Genomic DNA, 20,340 nt, shown 5'->3' on the forward strand with positions numbered 1-20,340 from the left:
TATATTTCTCATATATATTTGGTCTTTGTCCACAGTTCCTGACTCACAGTTCCCCAAACTCTTGAAATTTTCTGAGAGGTAAGAGCAATGGGAGCACTTTTTGTAATAGTATTGGATCTCTAGTCCTCAGTTCCTGAAATCACTTCAGAGCCATAAAGGGGAAATGGGTGTCTTCTTATTCATAACAAGCTCCTTTCTACCATAACTGGGTTTATGTTACTAAGGTGACTTTCGGAAAGCACCAAAGGATGGAGGCCGCTCATCAGAGGAATCAACCATATGATGAGAGGGTTGGAACTTTCAGTCCATACTTGTGTCCTCCAGGGGAAGGAAGGCGGCTGGAGGCTGAATAAATTACCAAGGGTCAGGGAACTCTGCTCAACAGTATATAACAATCTAAAGGGAGAAAGAATTTCAAAAAGAATAGATACATGTACATGTATTACTGAATCACTGCTGTACAACACACTGTTGATCAAACTATACTCCAAAATAAACTAAAAAGTTAAAAAACAAAAACAAAAAAATTTTTTAAATGACCAGTGGTCAATGATTTAATAAATCATACCTATGTAATGAAACCTCCATAAAAACCCAAAGTATAGGGTTCAGAGACCTTCTGGGTTGGTTAGTATGTGGAGGTGCTCAGAGAATGGTGCCTTAGAGAGGGCAGGAAAGCTCCACACCCTCTCCTCATACCTTGTTATATGCAGTTCTTCTATCTGGCTGCTTAAGTTATACCCTTTGTAATGAAATGGTAATCTAGTGGAAAACTGGTTTCCCACAACCTGGGAGCCACTCCAGCAAGTTAATCAAACTCAAGGAGGGAGTCATGGGACCCTCATAACTTACAGCCATTCAGTCAGAAATACACATGACAGCTAGGACTTGCTCTGAAGTGGAGGGCAGTCTCCTGGAAATAAGTCATTAACCTGTGGAAATTGATACTACTTATCTCTGGGTAGATGGTGTCAGAACTGAGTTGAATTTTAGGAACTCAGCTGGTGTCAGAGAATTGCTTGGTGGTATGGAGGAAAAAAAACATGTTGGAATTGTGGGTGAAGATCCCTTAAATAGTATCTAAAAACTGTTAAAGAATAAACTTTTATTTGTAATAATATTTACTATCAGATTCACATGATCTTTTTGTCTAAGTCTCAAAGAAAAAAATAATAAATGTAGAAAAGAAAACTAAAAGTTAAAATGAATTGGGAAAGGCCTAGTTATAAAACCTGGGAATTTTTATTTTGGCCTGTTTTTCTTGGCATAAACTATCTGTGTTACAGCTCAGACTTTTCCCAAATTGTCAGAGGTAGAGGCTTCAGAAAACAAAGGATGAAAGGGAAATGGACTGAAACCCTACACATGTAAGAATGAAAGAGGCAGACTTTGGACCCCTTTCCTGACTCTGGACCCTGAGGTTCTCATAGGTCCCACAAAGTGAGACGCTTCTTTCCTGAAAAGTGGAGTCCCTGGTCGTGGGGTCAGCATCTGCCTTGCTGCGTGAGTACTCAGACTGCTACTGCTCAGTGTTGTGCTGGTACTGGGTGGTGACAGGGACGGCTCTAAACAGTTTTTATTGCCAGATGTCCTTTTATTATGGAATTCCTTACATTTATTATAGTATTGAATGTTTTAGAAATGTAGCATTTATGCCACTGGGCCTCAAGTAAGAAATAGCTCGTTACTATGATGATGATACTGGAAACCTGCAGGAAGGATGCAGGGCACAGAACAAAGGAAACAGGAGGAGAGCTAAAAGTGCTGAAGCACTGAAGGCACCCTACTGAGAACAAATGGTCAGATGATTAGAGCTCTGCAGATACCTTAAAGAGCAAAACATTTCAAATGCAGCAGAATAATTTTCTAATTCAGGACTATGGTTGTTCCAAATGCTAAACTTCAACAGATTGGGATGGGATAAACAGGACAGGTCAAGGACTTTTCCAATCAGAACAGGAGCTCATTGTGCTCCTATTTCTTTTTCCTGTTTCCTTTTTCTCAAACTGAAAAGGAAGCAGAACAAAATCTGAAGAAACCTTCCAGATGATTCTGACACTTCCCTCTAGGAAGGTATGATCTGTATCTCTCCATTGAGAATTACTGGAATCTAGTATACATCTGCCTGGAGAAGGCAATGGCACCCCACTCCAGTACTTGAATCTAGTATACATCTGCCTGGAGAAGGCAATGGCACCCCACTCCAGTACTCTTGCCTGGAAAATCCCATGGGCGGAGGAGCCTGGTGGGCTGCAGTCCATGGGGTCGCTAAGAGTTGGACACGACTGAGCGACTTCACTTTCACTTTTCACTTTCATGCATTGGAGAAGGAAATGGCAACCCACTCCAGTGTTCTTGCCTGGAGAATCCCAGGGATGGGGGATCCTAGTGGGCTGCCGTCTATGGGGTCGCACAGAGTCGGACACGACTGAAGCGACTTAGCAGCAGCAGCAGAAGTATACATCTGACTCCTTTACTTCTTTTATTTAATAATATATTCTTAGAAAATACAAACTTATCTACAGAGTCCAGGTTTCTCAAATTAGGGTAATGTGTACCCTCAGGGGATGCAGCCATATACCAGAGAGTTTAAAAGTCATTTGATAAATGTGGCACAGTTTCCTAGAGAATTTTACTCAGAGGTAAGACACTTAATATATTTTATAATACAATGAACACAGGAAGTTAGAAAGCAAAATTCATAGGAACCTTTAGGATAAATCAGAATGCAGAGAAGTTGTGGACTCATGGCTGACATTTTAAGACTGGTCCCAGACCTCTTGAGAACATGCTTATACTTTGCTGCAATAGGAGAAATCGGTAAAACAGTGTGAGAAACTCTAGAAGCATTAACATCACTGGGAAGCTGAATCTTCCTTGAATGGAAGTAGGGACAGGAGGGAGGTTGGGGGAAGGAGACTGGGGTGGGGGGTGTGGAGAAAAGAAGAGGGAGGGCCTGAGCAAGGTCTAGATAGACAACAGTGCAGTGTTATTTTTTATGTGGTTACCATTGTTGATTATTTGTGTCAACTGTCTATTCAGGTGCACTTACAAATAAGAGGTAGTTGTTTCTCTTAATCCTAATTCTAATGGGATATACAATACAATGTTTTTTCTAAAGCAAATTATTCAAGACACAAAGTACATAAAAATCAAGTACTACGTCTGAGCAATTAGATTCTGATTAATTTTGATTTTCTACTTTTCTGTAATTTCCAAACTTCTTTTATGACATGTATTGCTTTCAATAACAAGAAAAAATTGAACAGAAATGCATTATCTAAAATAAGTTAATTGTATACATAAGCAGGTGTAGTCCACAAAAATGCATGGCGCAGCTCCTGCCACATGGAATACCTTATTCTTCATGGTGATCAGTCATCTGACAAAGACATAGTACCTGAGGGAGCATTATGTCCCCTCTCCTTATCCTTAGCACAAGTGAATCGACAGCTTTTCATATTTACCTCCACATGAAACCCCAGTTTGCCCTTTCAAAGAAAATGCAGATAAAGTCCAATTACTGTAAAAACAAGAACTATTTGCAATGTGATATTGGGGACTGAGAAGTCTGATTCCTGAATAATCAGTTAATAAATGGTAAATTAATGGATCAATAAAGCACTTAACCAGTAGAGCACAATGGCAATGCTGTCTTGGCTGTTTCAAAGATAGATTACAGCAAAAGAAAGTGCCTCACTTCAGTGATAAGTAGATGCAATAGAGGAAAAGAAAGGTTCTACATTTCTCTCTTCCAGGAATTTTTTAGCAGCATTGGTAGAGGAAAACAAAACAAAACAAAACAAACTGCATCCTTTGGAGAAAAGAACCGAAAAAAGAAGAGAGATCAAATAAAGAGAATGAGTTGAAGAAGCTGCAGAGTTTTAGGCTGTTTTCATCACTTATAAGATACTAGAACAACTCAGGAGTGCCCCCTGGTTGGCTGCCCCAGGGCAGCTGACACAGCATGAGGCAGCCTCAGCCACTGTGCTGCCTGTTACCAAGGTCATTTTTCAGGTGCTCATCAGCCCACGAGGTAGACTGGCAATGTCCAAGCTTTAAGATGTCTCCTAAAATGCCCAATGAAAAAGATAAGCAACATTTCCTTTTTGCCTTAACAGGACAAAGCAGCATAAGAAATTCTCTTATTAATATTAATAACATAGAAGTAATGCTGAGTAGAATACAAGAATGAAAAGTAAGATAATTGTAAGCAAATGCAGTGTCCCTGGGGGACATATAAAACCTCTTCAGGTTAACATGATGCTTTACAATTCATAAAACAGTCTCACAATTATCTCATTTATATCCTAACAACACTGTGGGGTAGGTATTTTCACCATTTCACAGGCGAAAAAGAAAACAGGCTTAGGAAAGCCATACAAATGGTGTGTAGCAAAGCTCCAGCTGAAACAGATCTTTTAAACTCAGTGTCATTTCTACCACGTAAGAGTTACAGCCGGTCAGCAGGCTGTACTCTGCAAACCTGCAAACCCTGTAATTGCCATGCCTCAAGACTGAAGAGAGCCAAGAGACAGTGACAGAGATATCAGTGGTTTACTGGATAGGATATCTTACACATCCGCAGCAAAATGGTCCTGGAGCAACACCTCGCAGTGCCTGGCAGACAGCAGGCAGACCACGGCAGCAATCGTTGCTCCTAGGGGGTGAAGGAGGCTACCACTTGCAGGGGAAACTGACATCAGATTGGTTCAGCAGTTACCAGGGAAACCAGCAACTGGGGCAAATCCCTCAGAGCCCTCAGATTTACAACCATCACAAGGGCTGATGGCTCTCTTTAATAAACAAGGAAGCAGAATCATTCTTGGCTAAGGACTAGAACAATCACTAGCTGGGGCAGGGGGCAAGGATGTTCCTGTGAGAAGGGTATAGGTGGGAAGCAAGAACTGGTTGAACAGGGGATGTGCAGAGAGCAAGAGAAGAGCCATGTTAAGTGGTGTGACCATACAACAGGCAAGGCAAAAACAGTATAAAATTGAAATTATCCTTGAAAGCTTCTTAAGATGCCCACAAAGTATAGGACAGTAGTTGTACTAGATGCAAAATAGCTCGTTTTTCCCTCAGCATTGGGAGAGACTTCTATTTCTTCAGATGAATGTGAATGAAGCTACCTACATTTAGGGGCTATACTGTACCCCCAAACTACTTTTCTTTTAAACATAAGAATCACACTCAGTACAGCCTGATTGCTGTTGATGAGTGACAGCGTGAGGCAACAGCAGATTCACAAGGGCTCTGCACCCTCACCCTCAGGACAGGGCATGGCTGGCTGAGCCAAAGCACAGGCAGAATCACAGACACCATTAAACTGCTCCATCTCCTGAATGTGCAGCTGAATTTAAGTGAGTCTAGTAAATATGGGTATTCTGTGACTCTATTGTATTCTATAGTTACATCAAATACCCATTCATTGGCTCAGACATACGCTGAATGCCTAAGATGCTGGGTGCTAGGAATGCAAGAATGAACAAAGCAGTCTTGTCTCCAGAGTGTCTGCATTTAACAGAAGCAATAATCAGATTAAGCAGAGTTTGTTCAATTTGGCAAACTTTCACTAAATGACTGTCACTGTGCTAATTTCTTGAGAAAACTGAGCTAAATGTGCAAGGTCCTGGCTCTAATGGAGTTTATCTAGAAAGGCGACACAACAAAGTACTGTTCTCAGAGTTTAGCATAAGAAATCGTTCCTGTCTGAAAGCAATCAGAGGAGACTGTTGCATCTGAGTCGGGCCTTCAACTTCATAAGACAAGCAAGCAGCATTATAAAACACAGGCATTCCAGGCAGGACAAGCTGGAAGAAGGGCCAGGAGTCCCATCTGACTGCACTGAGGGGTCCAATAAAGCTGATACACATTAAGTACAACCGAGAATGAAGGAGATAATTAGAAGAGGGAAAGCAGGAATTCATCCACTTCTATCTCCACTGCTTATACCCAAGTCAAGACCATCATGGTTCCCTTGCCTCCTGCCCAGGAAGGCGCCACCTCCCAGCCTCTCTTGCAATTAGAACTGAGCCAATGTGATGTAGTTCTGGTAACAGGGTACCAGCCAAAGTGCTCAGATCACTTCCAGGTCTGTTCTTAAACCCCCAAACCATTATCTATACTTGCTCTTCCCTTTCCTGATGACTGTAAAGGCCATGGATTAAAGATAGCAGAGTTAAAATATGGGTGGAGCCTGGTTGTTCAAGGTACCACTAGAGTTGCCCAAGAGAGAGGCCCAACTTAACTACACTGTTTTGTGAGCAAAGACAAAAAAAAACCTGTGGTGTTAAAACACTGATTTTTAAAATATTTCTTTCCAAAGTACAGCTCAGTCTCTCTCAATGCCTTCCTAAGTAGTCTCTAACTCTCTGCCTCATTTGAACACACACAACTACAAAAGCAATCCTCTTCAAACACATACTGGATCACCATGTTCCTGTTTGTTAGACTTGCAGGGCTTCCTGTTGCACCAGAATAAACTGAAATGCCCAACAAGACTGGCAAGGCCCTGTATCACCTGGCTTCTGCCCTCCTTTGCAACCTCATCTCAAACTACTCTCTCCCCTCATTTACCACACTCTATATGCACATGTTCTTCCTCTTGCTTATAACCTTCTTCCTCCTGTTTTTGCTCTCCATGTGGCCATTATAGTCCCATTTTTTAGGGCTCAGCTCACGTGGGCAGCCTAAGAGAGAACGAGTGAGAAACCTTCCAACACCTTATTTTATGGGACGTTCCCCCTTGTTACTCTCTAGATCAGCCTCTTGTTTGTTTCAAAAGCAGCCCATCTGTACCTTCTAAAAATTTAACTCTGTTGTTATTAGAGTCAGGGGAGCCTAAAACACCTCTAAGTCCCCCAAAGCAAGAGGCAAGCCTGCTGAATTTTGATGGAAGCACTGTATAAATAGTCCTGTTCCTAAACCTGGAAAGTATATCAAGATTAAGGACACCTGGATGGCTTCCTCGCTCATGTCTTTTAATGTTAGCAATCCTCTGGCAGTGTATGAAATGGCTCATCGATACATTTTACTTTCAGGCTTACCAATGATGTGTATATTTATGGGTTTCATTAGTCTTCTCAATTTGCTCATTGATGTGGAGGAATTCAAGATAGATAAAACTGCCCCAGGCAACTCTCAGAAATAGCTCTCTTTCTCAAAACACTTTAAAAGGATTTATTTAAATCATAAGATGGCAACAGCAAGACTGAATATTTTTATCACTATCTACATTTCTGAAAAAGTTCACCCAGCACTTTTTAAAAAAACTTAGAATTTGAAATATAAATTCATAGGAAATCATAAAAACAGTACAAAGAAGTTCCCTTTACCTAGTTTGCCTTAATGGTAATATCTTAAATAACTAGAGTACAATGTCTAAAACAGGAGAATAACATTGTTACAATCCAGAGAGTTTATCGAATTTCACCAGTTTTAGCTGTACTTACCTGAAGAGCTGACTCATTTGAAAAGACCCTGACGCTGGGAAAGATTGAGGGCAGGAGGAAAAGGGGACAACAGAGGAGGAGATGGTTGAATGGCATCACCCACTCAATGGACATGGGTTTGGGTGAACTCCGGGAGTTGGTGATGGACAGGGAGGCCCGTCATGCTGTGGTTCATGGGGTTGAAAAGAGTCAGACACAACTGAGCGACTGAACTGAACTAAACTGTGTGATTTTATGGTTCTATACAATTTTATCACCAGAGGAGATTCTTGGCCTAGCACTTGTCTCTTATAGTTGCTATACTTTCGAAAGCTAATAAAAACAATCCACAAGTCCTGTATCTGAGGATTTAACCAACCAAATTAAATATATTAAAAAAAATCCAGAAAGTTCCCAAAAGCAAAACTTAAATTTACCAGCAACTAGTTTCAAGCATTTATATTGCACTGGAATGGGTGAATTTAACTCAGATGACCATTATATCTACTACTGTGGGCAAGAATCCCTTAGAAGAAATGGATTAGCCATCATGGTCAACAAGAGAGTCCGAAATGCAGTACTTGGATGCAATCTCAAAAACAACAGAATTATCTCTGTTCGTTTCCAAGGTAAACCATTCATTATAACAGTAATCCAAGCCTATGCCCCAACCAGTAATGCTGAAGAAGCTGAAGTTGAACGGTTCTATGAAGACTTACGAGACCTTTTAGAACTAACACCCCAAAAAGATGTCCTTTTCATTATAGGGGACTGGAATGCCAAAGTAGGAAGTCAAGAAACACCTGGGTTTAACAGGCAAATTTGGCCTTGGAATACGGAATGAAGCAGGGCAAAGACTAATAGAGTTTTGCCAAGAGAACACAATGGTCATAGCAAACACCCTCTTCCAACAACACAAGAGAAGACTCTACACATGGACATCACCAGACGGTCAACACCAAAATCAGACTGATTATATTCTTTGCAGCCAAAGATGGAGAAGCTCTATACAGCCAGCAAAAACAAGACTGGGAACTGACTGTGGCTCAAATCATGAACTCCTCATTGCCAAATTCAGACTAAAATTGAAGAAAGTAGGGAAAACCACTAGACCATTCAGGTATGACCTAAATCAAATCCCTTATGATTATACAGTGGAAGCAAGAAATAGATTTAAGGGCCTAGATCTGATAGATAGAGTGCCTGATGAACTATGGACTGAGGTTTGTGACATTGTACAGGAGATAGGGATCAAGACCATCCCCATGGAAAAGAAACGCAAAAAAGGAAAATGGCTGTCTGGGGAGGCCTTACAAACAGCTGTGAAAAGAAGAGAAGCGAAAGGCAAAGGAGAAAAGGAAAGATATAAGCATCTGAATGCAGAGTTCCAAAGAATAGCAAGGAGAGATAAGAAAGCCCTCCTCAGCGTGCAAAGAAATAGAGGAAAACAACAGAATGGGAAAGACTAGAGATCTCTTCAAGAAAATTAGAGATACCAAGGGAACATTTCATGAAAAGGTGGGCTTGATAAAGGACAGAAATGGTATGGACCTAACAGAAGTAGAAGATATTAAGAAGTGGTGGCAAGAATACACAGAAGAACTGTACAAAAAAGATCTTCACGACGCAGATAATCACGATGGTGTGATCACTCACCTAGAACCAGACATCCTGGAATCGGAAGTCAAGTGGGCCTTAGCATCACACGAACAAAGCTAGTGGAGGTGATGGAATTCCAGTTGAGCTCTTTCAAATCCTGAAAGATGATGCTGTGAAAGTGCTACACTCAATATGCCAGCAAATTTGGAAAACTCAGCAGTGGCCACAGGACTGGAAAAGGTCAGTTTTCATCCCAATCCCAAAGAAAGGCAATGCCAAAGAATGCTCAAACTACCGCACAATTGCACTCATCTCACACGCTAGTAAGGAATGCTCAAAATTCTCCAAGCCAGGCTTCAGCAATATGTGAACCATGAACTTCCAGATGTTCAAGCTGGTTTTAGAAAAGGCAGAGGAACCAGAGATCAAATTGCCAACATCTGCTGGCTCATCGAAAAAGCAAGAGAGTTCCAGAAAAACATCTATTTCTGCTTTATTGACTATGCCAAAGCCTCTGACTGTGTGGATCACAATCAACTGTGGAAAATTCTGAAAGAGATGGGAATACCAGACCACCTGACCTGCCTCTTGAGAAACCTATATGCAGGTCAGGAAGCAACTGTTAGAACTGGACATGGAACAACAGACTGGTTCCAAATAGGAAAAGGAGTACGTCAAGGCTGTATATTGTCACCCTGCTTATTTAACTTCTATGCAGAGTACATCATGAGAAACGCTGGGCTGGAAGAAGCTGGAATCAAGATTGCCGGGAGAAATACCAATAACCTCAGATATGCAGATGACACCACCCTTATGGCAGAAAGTGAAGAGGAACTCAAAAGCCTCTTGATGAAAGTGAAAGAGGAGAGTGAAAAAGTTGGCTTAAAGCTCAACATTCAGAAAACTAAGATCATGGCATCTGGTCCCATCACTTCATGGGAAATAGATGGGGCAACAGTGGAAGACTTTATTTTTTGGGGCTCTAAGATTACTGCAGATGGTGATTGCAGTCATGAAATTAAATGACACTTACTCCTTGGAAGGAAAGTTATGACCACCCTAGATAACATTAAACAACAGAGATATTACTTTGCCAACAAAGGTCCATCTAGTCAAGGCTATGGTTTTTCCAGTGGTCATGTATGGATTTGAGAGTTGGACTGTGAAGAAAGCTGAGTGCCGAAGAATTGATGCTTTTGAACTGTGGTGTTGGAGAAGACTCTTGAGAGTCCCTTGGACTGCAAGGAGATCCAACCAGTCCATTTTGGAGGAGATCAGTCCTGGGTGTTCACTGGAAGGACTGATGCTGAAGCTGAAACTCCAGTACTTTGGCTACCTCATGCGAAGAGCTGACTCATTGGAAAAGACTTTGATGCTGGGAGGGACTGGGGGCAGGAGGAGAAGGGGGTGAAAGAGGATGAGATGGCTGGATGGCATCACCAACTTGATGGACATGAGTTTGAGTGAACTCTGGGAGTTGGTGATGGACAGGGAGGCCTGGCGTGCTGCGATTCATGGGGTCGCAAAGAGTCGGACATGACTGAGCAACTGAACTGAACTGAACTGAGGTTTTACAAGCAATCTAGAGATGAGTTAAAGTATATGACAGGATGTGCGAAAGTTATATACAAGTATTATGCTGTTTTATATGAGGGAGTTGAGGACCAGTAATCCCCGAGGGCCTGGAACCTATCCCCTGCCGATATCAAGGGTTGACCGTACTCATAGTAAGATACATTTACTCTAATTTAACTACAATTTTAACATCTTCACCTTCAGTTTAACAGACAGAAAACAGGATTTATGTATTCATGAGAGCTGATTTTTCTTACATTTCTTGAGCAGGAGATTATTAGGCAAAGTACGATTCAATTTTCTTAGCATTTGTTGAAAATTTAGGTGCCAGGCACAGTGTCAGGAGAGTATGGGATAATAAAAACAAAGTAAGACATAGCTGTACCTCCAGGATTTAAAAGCCAGTAGGGACGTACTAAGTAAAGTTTGGATGTAATTTCCCCAAACACCATAGTGCTTTCCAAAAGCGAATGTCAGCCTTTATTGAAACTGAGACGTGCATAAGATTCCCAGTAGACAGCATCAACTCTCTTGGTCTGCACGTGCTACAAGGGCGAGCACCACTGGTTACTGGTAGGGTGCTGACAACATGCAACTTGTTAAGATAATGATATTCTCTGGCAAGAAAGTATGATTTTTAAGAATTCACAAACAACAGACATTCACAGTAAAAGTGGCTTTGGAAAACAACATCATTTAACACCTTGATTATGAAATATATTCCCTTTGGTCCTGTCTCAGAACATACAAAGTTGGAGACATATTGTTTATCTGACCTCTGATATAGCTAGGGAAGCAGTCACACTAAGTACTGGCATGGTTTTGGATTGCTGCTGGAGAAGGTTTGTTGCTGTTTTTAACTACACTGGTTGTTCAGTAAGGAATTTAAAATTTTGAAAGAACAGTAATTAAACTCAAATTCAGGAATGAAGTCCAAATTATAATATTAACCATTAGACACCATTAATTCACAAGAACATTCAAAGTAGAGTAATTTTTCTGAAAATGAAGACTGCAGCAGGGCATTGTGAGGAAAGCAGGAATCAGAAAGTGCAAAGGTCAGATCTTTCTGGACCTGGTATCACACTGATACTAGTCATCAGAACATCTTTTAGTCACCAACACCTTTTCCCCAATTATCCTTCTCCCATCTACCTGCCCTCTGCTCCTACTCACTGCTTACGGAAGATCAAAGAGCAAAGAAGAATCAGAAAATGTTATGAAAATGTTATGTCTGCTCTCTCTTTTCTAAAATGGGGAAATTACTATATTTTCTATTGTTATCAGGCGACAGAATAACAGAGAAGCCTCTAAAAGAATGTCCAAATGAAAAACCAGAGAACAATATTTTGTAAATTTAAATTGTAGGTCTAAGTTTCAAACTTTAGCTGGTGAACATTATAGTCTTCTTTGGAATGTAGGCATAACTAAGCAGAGAATGTAATTAAAAACTTTTTTTGCTGTGGAACTAATACATCAAACTGTCAATAAAAAAATTATTACCACCCAAGATGAGAAAGTTGGAACAATTCCTGGCTCCTCCTGATTCTAGTCTTACAAGTAAAACTTCATTATTTCATTGCAAGTAATGTGAACGCTACACATTTAAAAAAATCCATATATAAAATATAAATATGAGAACATATTCCAAAGTGACTCATATACAATGTAGTTTTGCCATTTGTTAGCCTATATGTTATAACCCAAATAGCCACATAGAAAAGAACAACACAGGCTCACCTACTTAAGATCTCTAAGGACTCAAGACTGTATGTTGCCTCTCTGCTTTATATTCTATTTATATATTATACAAAAACTGCATTTTTCACAAAGAAATATTTATTATATGCAAATAAGTTCACTGTGCAGTAGACAGTCTTTTAGTCTTCGACACTGACAACACTTTAGAATATGAAACTTCCACTAGGGCTTCTCTGGTATCTCAGCAGTAAAGAATCCACGTGCCGATGCAGGAGACATGGGTTCAATCCCTGGTCAGGGAAGATACCACATGCTGCAGTGCAACAAAGTCCATACACCACCACTATTATCACCACTCTGTGATCTAGAGCCTGTGAACTGAAACCTTTGAGCCCGTGTGCTGCAACTACTGAAGCTCGTGAGCCCTAGAGCCACCGCTCTGCAACAAGAGAAACCACTGCAATGAGAAGCCTGCGCACAGCAACTAGAGAGCAGCCCCTGCTCACTACAATAAGAGAAAGCCCATGCAGCAACAAAGACTCAGCACAGCCAAAAATAAGTAATTTTTTAAAACTTAAATTAACAGGCAGTAAAGCCCATGTGTTGTCCTTTGTAGATAAAACTTATACACTGATATTATTATTAATCAATGTGTGCCTTGAATTTATGTTTTCAGTAGTAGTGATTATCTTGCATTAAGCTCTGACCAAGTTTCCCTTGAGAGCAACAGAATCTTCTGAAATTTAGCTGGTTGGGGTTTGATATGCAATTTATGGTAAGCCTAGTCACCCCTAATAGGCCTCACTAACTGATGCTCTTAGGAAATGTTTCACTGACCACAGACAAAATGGAGCCAGTAATCTTTACTGACTACTCTCCCATAGCATGTTAACACATGATATGTAACCCTCAAGCCCTCAACAGATATATTCCTGATCTGGACATTTCCTTCTGGTCAACAAATTAGATATAGGATTTACATAATCTGAACTATCAGCAATTCAAAACTACCAAAAGAATCACAGCAGGAGCAGTTAGAATGCTACATGATAAACAAATCTAAAACTCTTAATGACGTATGTTCATCCAGAAGGGAGAAAACACACACATGTGCAGACATGGATAATGTCATCATCAGTTAATTTAACCACATTTCTCATGATGTATTAAAACAGTACTATTTTTTAAAAAGTATTATTCTAGGAACCACCTAACTCATTTACAACACCCTCAATGGTACAATGCTTGGTAAGAATAAATACTAAAAGAGAAAAAAGAATTAATCCACAGAACTCACAAAGATGATTACCTGGTAGTCTGGTTTTGTAAAATAATCCAAAGAGGAAATGTGCTCCAGAAAGATGCTGAATTCTGGAGGGAGATGTTTCAACATAAGCCTGTGGTCATACCTCTCCTTAATAGAGCCCACTTGTTCCTGGGAAATAAAGAGAAAAGGAACCAAAGTCAATTTCTCTTGGAAGCTACACATTAAGAGCCTCTCAGTAACAGTCTCAAGGGTATATAAAATTGAACAATATAATGTGACAATTAAAAATTAAAAGCCTACTGACATTTCTTTTCTTGGCAACCATCAGTGTTTTCTCTGTTTTGTAGATATTCATTTGTGTCATATTTTAGATTCCACACTATAAGTGATATCATATGGTTATGTGTCTTTTTCTGACTTACTTCACTTAAAAGACCTAATTGACTTTAAAAAAGAAAAAAGAGAACTAGTGAAAATAAAGCTAAGAGAGCTCAAAATTTAATCAGAAATGACAGTTGTACTTAAATTAGCATTTTCATAGAAAAAATTATAATATCAGCTCATAGAAAGAAAAATATACATATTAGGATATAGTGAAAGGGTTGGAAAATGTTAATTCTTATACATAAGTATAATTTCAACAAAAAATGCCTACCCAGGAGAAATTTGTACTCCTTCCACTACCAAAACTGATGCTTCCATTTTCAAAATTACCTTGTCCTTTATTTTTCTCCAAGGGAGCTGACCAACCACAAATTCCACCAACATATAGAACAAGGACCAAAGGTCATCATGTCTTCCCATTTCCTTCATAAGCAAAAGAGAATTCAGTCACATTACATTACTGCTCCTGTGAGTTCATTACATTGTCTAAGGCCTAACCATTGTGTTTTCATTTTTCCATAAAACTATCTGGCAGGTATATTTACATATCCGTAAAGCTATAAAACAATCTACATGGTAGAACAGATTTACTGAAAAATTTTCGATATAAAGAACACCCAAAAACCCAGAAATACTGGAAATAATGTATTTAAGAACCCATTAATTAATAAATGAGTTAATTAATTAGTAAAGGAAGGTGGTTGCCAAGGAATTCAGAGAAGTGGGGGAAGGGGAGTCAGTGCTAAGTGGGTACAGAATTTCAATGTTGCAAAATGAAAAAGTTGTAGAAATCTGGTGCAAAATAGTGTGGATATACTTAACACTACTTAATTGTATATATCAAAATGGTTAAGGCGGCAAATTGAATGTTATGTGTTCTTTACTACAATATAAAAAAAAGATGAAGCAGCAGCAAAGAAAATCTTCAGAACCAAAAGGAAAAGAAAGCTGGAAACATGAAAAGCAACCTAAGACCGAAGCTTTGGTTTTGGCTGTTTGGAGGCATCTGTCATAGGTTTATCAACCAGGGTTTTATCAGTCATGAAGGGGACAGGTGTAAAAACATTAAGCCTACACAAGACAGGAGTTGCAACTGAGACACTGCCCCACCTCTCCCCACACCATGTACCTAGGACCCTCAAGGGGCTATCTTTAATGCAGTATTTGGTATGTATGTTATTACTACAATAATTTTATTCTTGGTAAAATTTGACCACTATCAAAGAGATAATGTTTTTTTAAAACAAAAACAACAACAAAAAACAACATCCTGAGAATCTGTTACCACGGGCCTGCCCCTCACTCAGATTTGGGGTTTAAATTTATATTGTCTATGTGGTCCAGGAAACCAAGTCCAGAAATGGTGTTTTCTGGGTGATCCTATTCTGCAGTAATGACATATCAGATGAAAATCCTCTCAAGGTAAAAAAGCACCCCTAAATTTAGGTCTCTTTGAAATCTTATAGATAAAACCCCACCAGATCATTATTTGAAATAGCCCAGGTTCCTCTGTCCACAGGATTCTCCAGCAAGAATACTGGAGTGGGTTGCATTTTCTTCTCCAGGGGATCTTCCTGACTCAGGGATCGAACCCACGTCTCCTACATTGGTAGGCAAATTCTTTACCACTGAGCCACCAGGGAAGCCCTTAGGAAGCATTACAAATCTCAAAAAGAATGAACATAAAGAAATCCACACCAAGGCAGATTTGAACATTTCTACAGGACACCAAAGACAAAGAGAAGATACCAAAAGTAGTCAAGAAAAAAAAAAAGACGATTAAATGCAAATTTCCCTGGTGGCTCAGATGGTAAAAGCATCTACTTACAATGTGGAAGACCGGGGTTCTATCCCTGGGTGGGGAAGATCTCCTGGATAAGGAAATGGCAACCCACTCCAGTATTCTTGCCTGGAAAATTCCATGGATGGAGGAGCCTCATAGGCTACAGTCCATGGGGTCCCAAAGAGTTGGAAACAACTGAGTGATTTCACTTTCACTTTTCACTTTCAACAAGAATTAAATGGACAAAGATCTCAGTAAGAACCACAGAACCAGAAGTAAAATAATTTCTTCAAAGTATTGTGATAAATGGGCTTCCCAGGTGGTGCAGTGGTAAAGAATCCTCCTGCCAAAGCAGGAGACATGGGTTTGATCCCTGCGTCAGGAAGATCCCCTGGAGTAAGAAATGACAACCCACTTCAGTAATCTTGCCTAGAAAATTTCATGTATAGAGGAGCCTAGTGGGCTACAATCCATGGGGTTGGAAAGAGTCGGCCATGATTGAGTGACGGAGCACATACACATTGCAATAAAACAAATATTAACAAAGGATTAAAATGCAGGAAAACAATGAGATGAAGTAAACAGTATTCAAGTATTTTGAAAAGTCCTTGTATTGTTTGGAAATTATTCATGTTAAGTTTCAAATTCTCTAAATAAACCTGCTTTCACTTAAAAGAAAACAAAAAACAAACAAAAATGGTTAAGATTTAGGTACCCCCAAAATAGAAATGCAGTGCATTAAGTTTAGAAATGATCAAATCAAGGTCACAGAGCATGGAAGAAAGAAGTATATTAGAGTTACCTGGGAATTATTTTTAAACTAGACAACAATCTCTCAAGGTTCTACTAGTCGTATTCCTCTGTCACCATATACACTGACAATCAGTATTGTGAAGCTATGCTACCATATAAAGCATACTACTCCTCAGATGTGTTGGGACCAGAAAAGAAGGGTAAGAACCAGTGCAGTATGTGATCAAATTTCCCTATCAACATTAATAAGCAGGTTAACAGAACAGCTGATAGATCACTCTACGCTGGAAAGGCTTTTAGAAGAAATCTCTACTCTTTAAATTAAAAAAAAACACACACATAATCTATTTCTAGTAGTTATTTTGGAAATGCTTATATTATGATCCCTGAACATGTTTATGCTTATCTCAAAATGAATTTCATATTTCAAAGATTCCAATGTGAACATATAACAGAATTAATTAGAAAGCATAGTACTTCTAAAATTTTGCAAGAATCTATCTGGAGAATGAATACTTTCTTTTCAAGATAGAATAATTAACTAAATACCAAAAAATAAAACACACTGAATCAAATCAAATGAGTTACAAATGCTTAGCAGAGTATTTCACACAGATAAAAAAATACTTTAACTATTTTCAATTTATAATTACATCCTGAGAAACCAAGGTAACTGAAGCATTGCATATAAAACCACAGGATTCTAGTCCTATTACATTTAGCATCAGTCAAGTTTTAATTAAAGCAGTTTTGGCTGCACAAGAATAAGGCAACAAAAATCAAGAGATTTCTCTTTATCAAGGAATCACATGTTAAATTTCCCAACTCTGTCCAAACAAGTTCAAGGATTGAGAATCCATAAAGTACTCACCTTTCCTACTCATAACTAAAGTTCAGGGTGAGGAAAAAAAATATTAGAGCAAAATAAAAGGATAAAAGTAAGAAAAAAAGAGAGGTTTTTAAAATTTAACCCAAAAAGAGATGAACAACTCACTCAAGATGAAAGAAAAATTTAAGTTTCTATATTTTAGATATTCATAAAAACAAATGTTTGATGGAGAGTATATAACAGATTAGATGTATATTACAGATAAAATGATGACCTACATTTCATTATGTATTGATAATATGAATTCCCAAATAACTTCTTGAAATAGAACACAGATGTCTTATTTATGCAAAATTCTTTAATAAATGTATTAATACTTACTTATATCTAATTAAGGACACAAGATTCCCCATAGATGTATATATAATTAGCTATTATATTTTCTGCCAGATTCAATTTTATTTTCTCTGCAGCTGCACACATCTATTATATATCCACTATACACCTTACCATGCCTTAGTATTACTAACACCTCTGTACTCTAATGTAAAGAAGTCAGTCTGATTCAAGCATCAGCATGCGCATACAGCTATGACTCTAGTTCAGACACCTACCCTGTTCCGATGAGCATTGATTGATGCATAACGAACTGTCCCTCGAAAGCCTGCCACAGCTCGAGGCTACAAAACCAAGCAAAGAATAAAAAATGAGCTTTAAATAGCATAAGATCCAGCACAGTTGAGCTCATGAAGTAGAAGGGAGAAAGATGTATTATAGTCAAGAAAACATGACTTAAATTTCTAACTTTTTTTAATAAGTGAAATTATAAAAATTAGAGGAGAATATCTCTAAATCATACATTTAAAATATAATAGCTATTAATGAGTCATATTTTAATTATCAATGAATCTCATTTTTTCTACCTACATTTTAAAATAAAGTAGGATTTATGATAAATAAACTCTATCCATGAGAAAAAATAAATGCTTTCATGTACCCAGAATCATTCCAAGCATCATAGTATATACGTTAATATTCAGACTCTGGTTATAAATAAGTACATTAAAAACATAAAGTCTAAGTAAACTAAGATACCAACCTCTTTGTCTTGGGTATATCACTCAAACTCAATTCAGAGATGGTGGCAACTTGAACCTCTCCCTGTACGTGTAATTCACATATTCATCAACTCAAGTTATAGTGCACTTATTATGTGCCAGGTACTGGGAATAAACTCTACATAATATGTGAATCCAAGTCCCAGAGAGCTCAACTTGGAATAAAGTCCAAATTCTACTTATTGGGCCTACAACACGTTCCAAGATTCTGGCACTTGCCTCATGCCAAAATGGATTTACTTGAGGTTTCGCCTTCAATAAAGTTTGTTTCTAGCACAAGACTTTGTACTTGTCATTCTCTCTAGCTGGAATACCATCTCTCTACATGCCTCCAATGGCTGGCTCTTCTATCCCAAATTCAGCCCTCTGCGTGAATGTCACCTCCTCAGAGAAATATTCTTTAATCATCGTAATTTAAAATAATATCTGCCCTTGCAATGCCACTCTGTTCTTTTACTCTGCTTTTTTTTTCCACAAAACATCTTTTGCTACCTAAAATTAATTTTATTCATATTTTTACTTATTTGGTTTTTCCCTGCTTCTTTCAATGGAATATAAACCCTGTGATGGCAAAGTCTTTTTTGTGCCCACTTTACAGACACAGAAACAAGTTCCAAAAAGTAAACTTGTTTGAGGACACAGAATTAGTAGGTGATAAACCAAGGTCTTCTGACTTGAAATCATATAGTCTATTTCATGCTAAATCACTTCAGTCATGTCTGACTCTGTGCAACTCCATGGACTGTAGCCCACCAGGCTCCTCTGCCCATGGGATTCTCCAGGCAAGAATGCTAGAGTGGGCTGCCATTTCCTTCTCCATGTTTCTACTTTACTGCTTCACAAAGATCAAGTCAGTGCTTTTAAGATTCATGGATGGTGCTGTAGCTCAACAGGAAAACTGACATATTTTAAAATGATCATGGCCAATAATTTTCATTAGTAGAATTTTTTGCTCTCTTTTTCAGTAATTTCAAATTATCCTCAATTAACATGTACTAATGTGGTAGTCTGAAGAGATTACAATGAATGTTATTTTAAAAATCTTCAGGTACCAGAGTCATTTCAGTCATGTGCTATACACAGATAAACATTCTATGTGTTCTTCCTCCATTTGTTCATTTCTGCAACCTGTGTTTAATCTATTCGTATTAATTATCTACTTATTTCTTATTTCATCAAATTATCTTTCTCCTTCAGTTATTCCTTTTTAGTTTCAAGATTTAACTATTTTTAAAATGTTTTTCGTATTTAGTGACAAGTCTCAGGAATCAAACATTTCTGCAATCTATTTAAGCTCCCTTTTTTTCCTTAGCTGCTATTCACTGACAATCACAGTCAACAGATCTCAATATTTTCCTAAGACATCATGACTAACAGGAATATCTAATATTCTCAATTTGGCTGATGTAACTCTGAGGTTGAAGATTTCTCCTTCTAGAAGAAAACCATTTAAAAGTCCTTTGTTCTGGCTCTGACCTTACTTTTGCCATGGAAAGGTTGAGACAGAGGTAAAGAGAGATCAGCTGTCTAGGGAGATTTTGATGTGATCCCTCCAAGAAATAATACCAGGTCAAAGAAATTCAGCCACCTTAAATAATGCAGAAAAAACAATTCAACCTAACTGGGGAAAGCAGCTATAAATGCAGGTAACTGTAATTGAAAGTAGATTATAATAAACACCATTAGCAAAGTACAATGGGCTATGAAAGTCTAGGAGTGGTAAGAATTAGTTCTACTTGGTGAGAAGAAAGGAGAAGTCCTATGGAGGAAGGATGTCTTAAGAATAAGGAAACACATAACTGAGCCTTGAAAAAGGTGATCTCCAGAAACTTCCTCAATTGATGGTAATTTGGCAATAGCTATTTCAGACGGTAAAGATCTGCCTGCAATGCAGGAGA

At 38.6% G+C, this 20,340-nt stretch overlaps 1 protein-coding gene across 6 annotated transcripts in view; it reads right to left on the minus strand.

Annotated features, from left to right (window-relative positions):
* The window catches only part of TTBK2 (tau tubulin kinase 2), a 134,631-nt gene that overhangs the window by 31,275 nt on the left and 83,016 nt on the right, over positions 1 to 20,340 (minus strand). For all 6 annotated transcript variants that reach the window (XM_027553664.1, XM_027553663.1, XM_027553662.1 and 3 more), the window contains 3 exons: positions 17,939 to 18,004; positions 14,290 to 14,382; positions 13,618 to 13,743 (listed from right to left, as the gene is read on the minus strand). In XM_027553664.1, coding sequence (XP_027409465.1) covers positions 13,618 to 13,743; positions 14,290 to 14,382; positions 17,939 to 18,004 — 285 coding nt within the window. The remainder of the gene's footprint in view (positions 1 to 13,617; positions 13,744 to 14,289; positions 14,383 to 17,938; positions 18,005 to 20,340) is intronic.

The sequence above is a fragment of the Bos indicus x Bos taurus genome, chromosome 10, assembly GCF_003369695.1.
Source record: "Bos indicus x Bos taurus breed Angus x Brahman F1 hybrid chromosome 10, Bos_hybrid_MaternalHap_v2.0, whole genome shotgun sequence".
Taxonomy (NCBI): domain Eukaryota; kingdom Metazoa; phylum Chordata; class Mammalia; order Artiodactyla; family Bovidae; genus Bos; species Bos indicus x Bos taurus.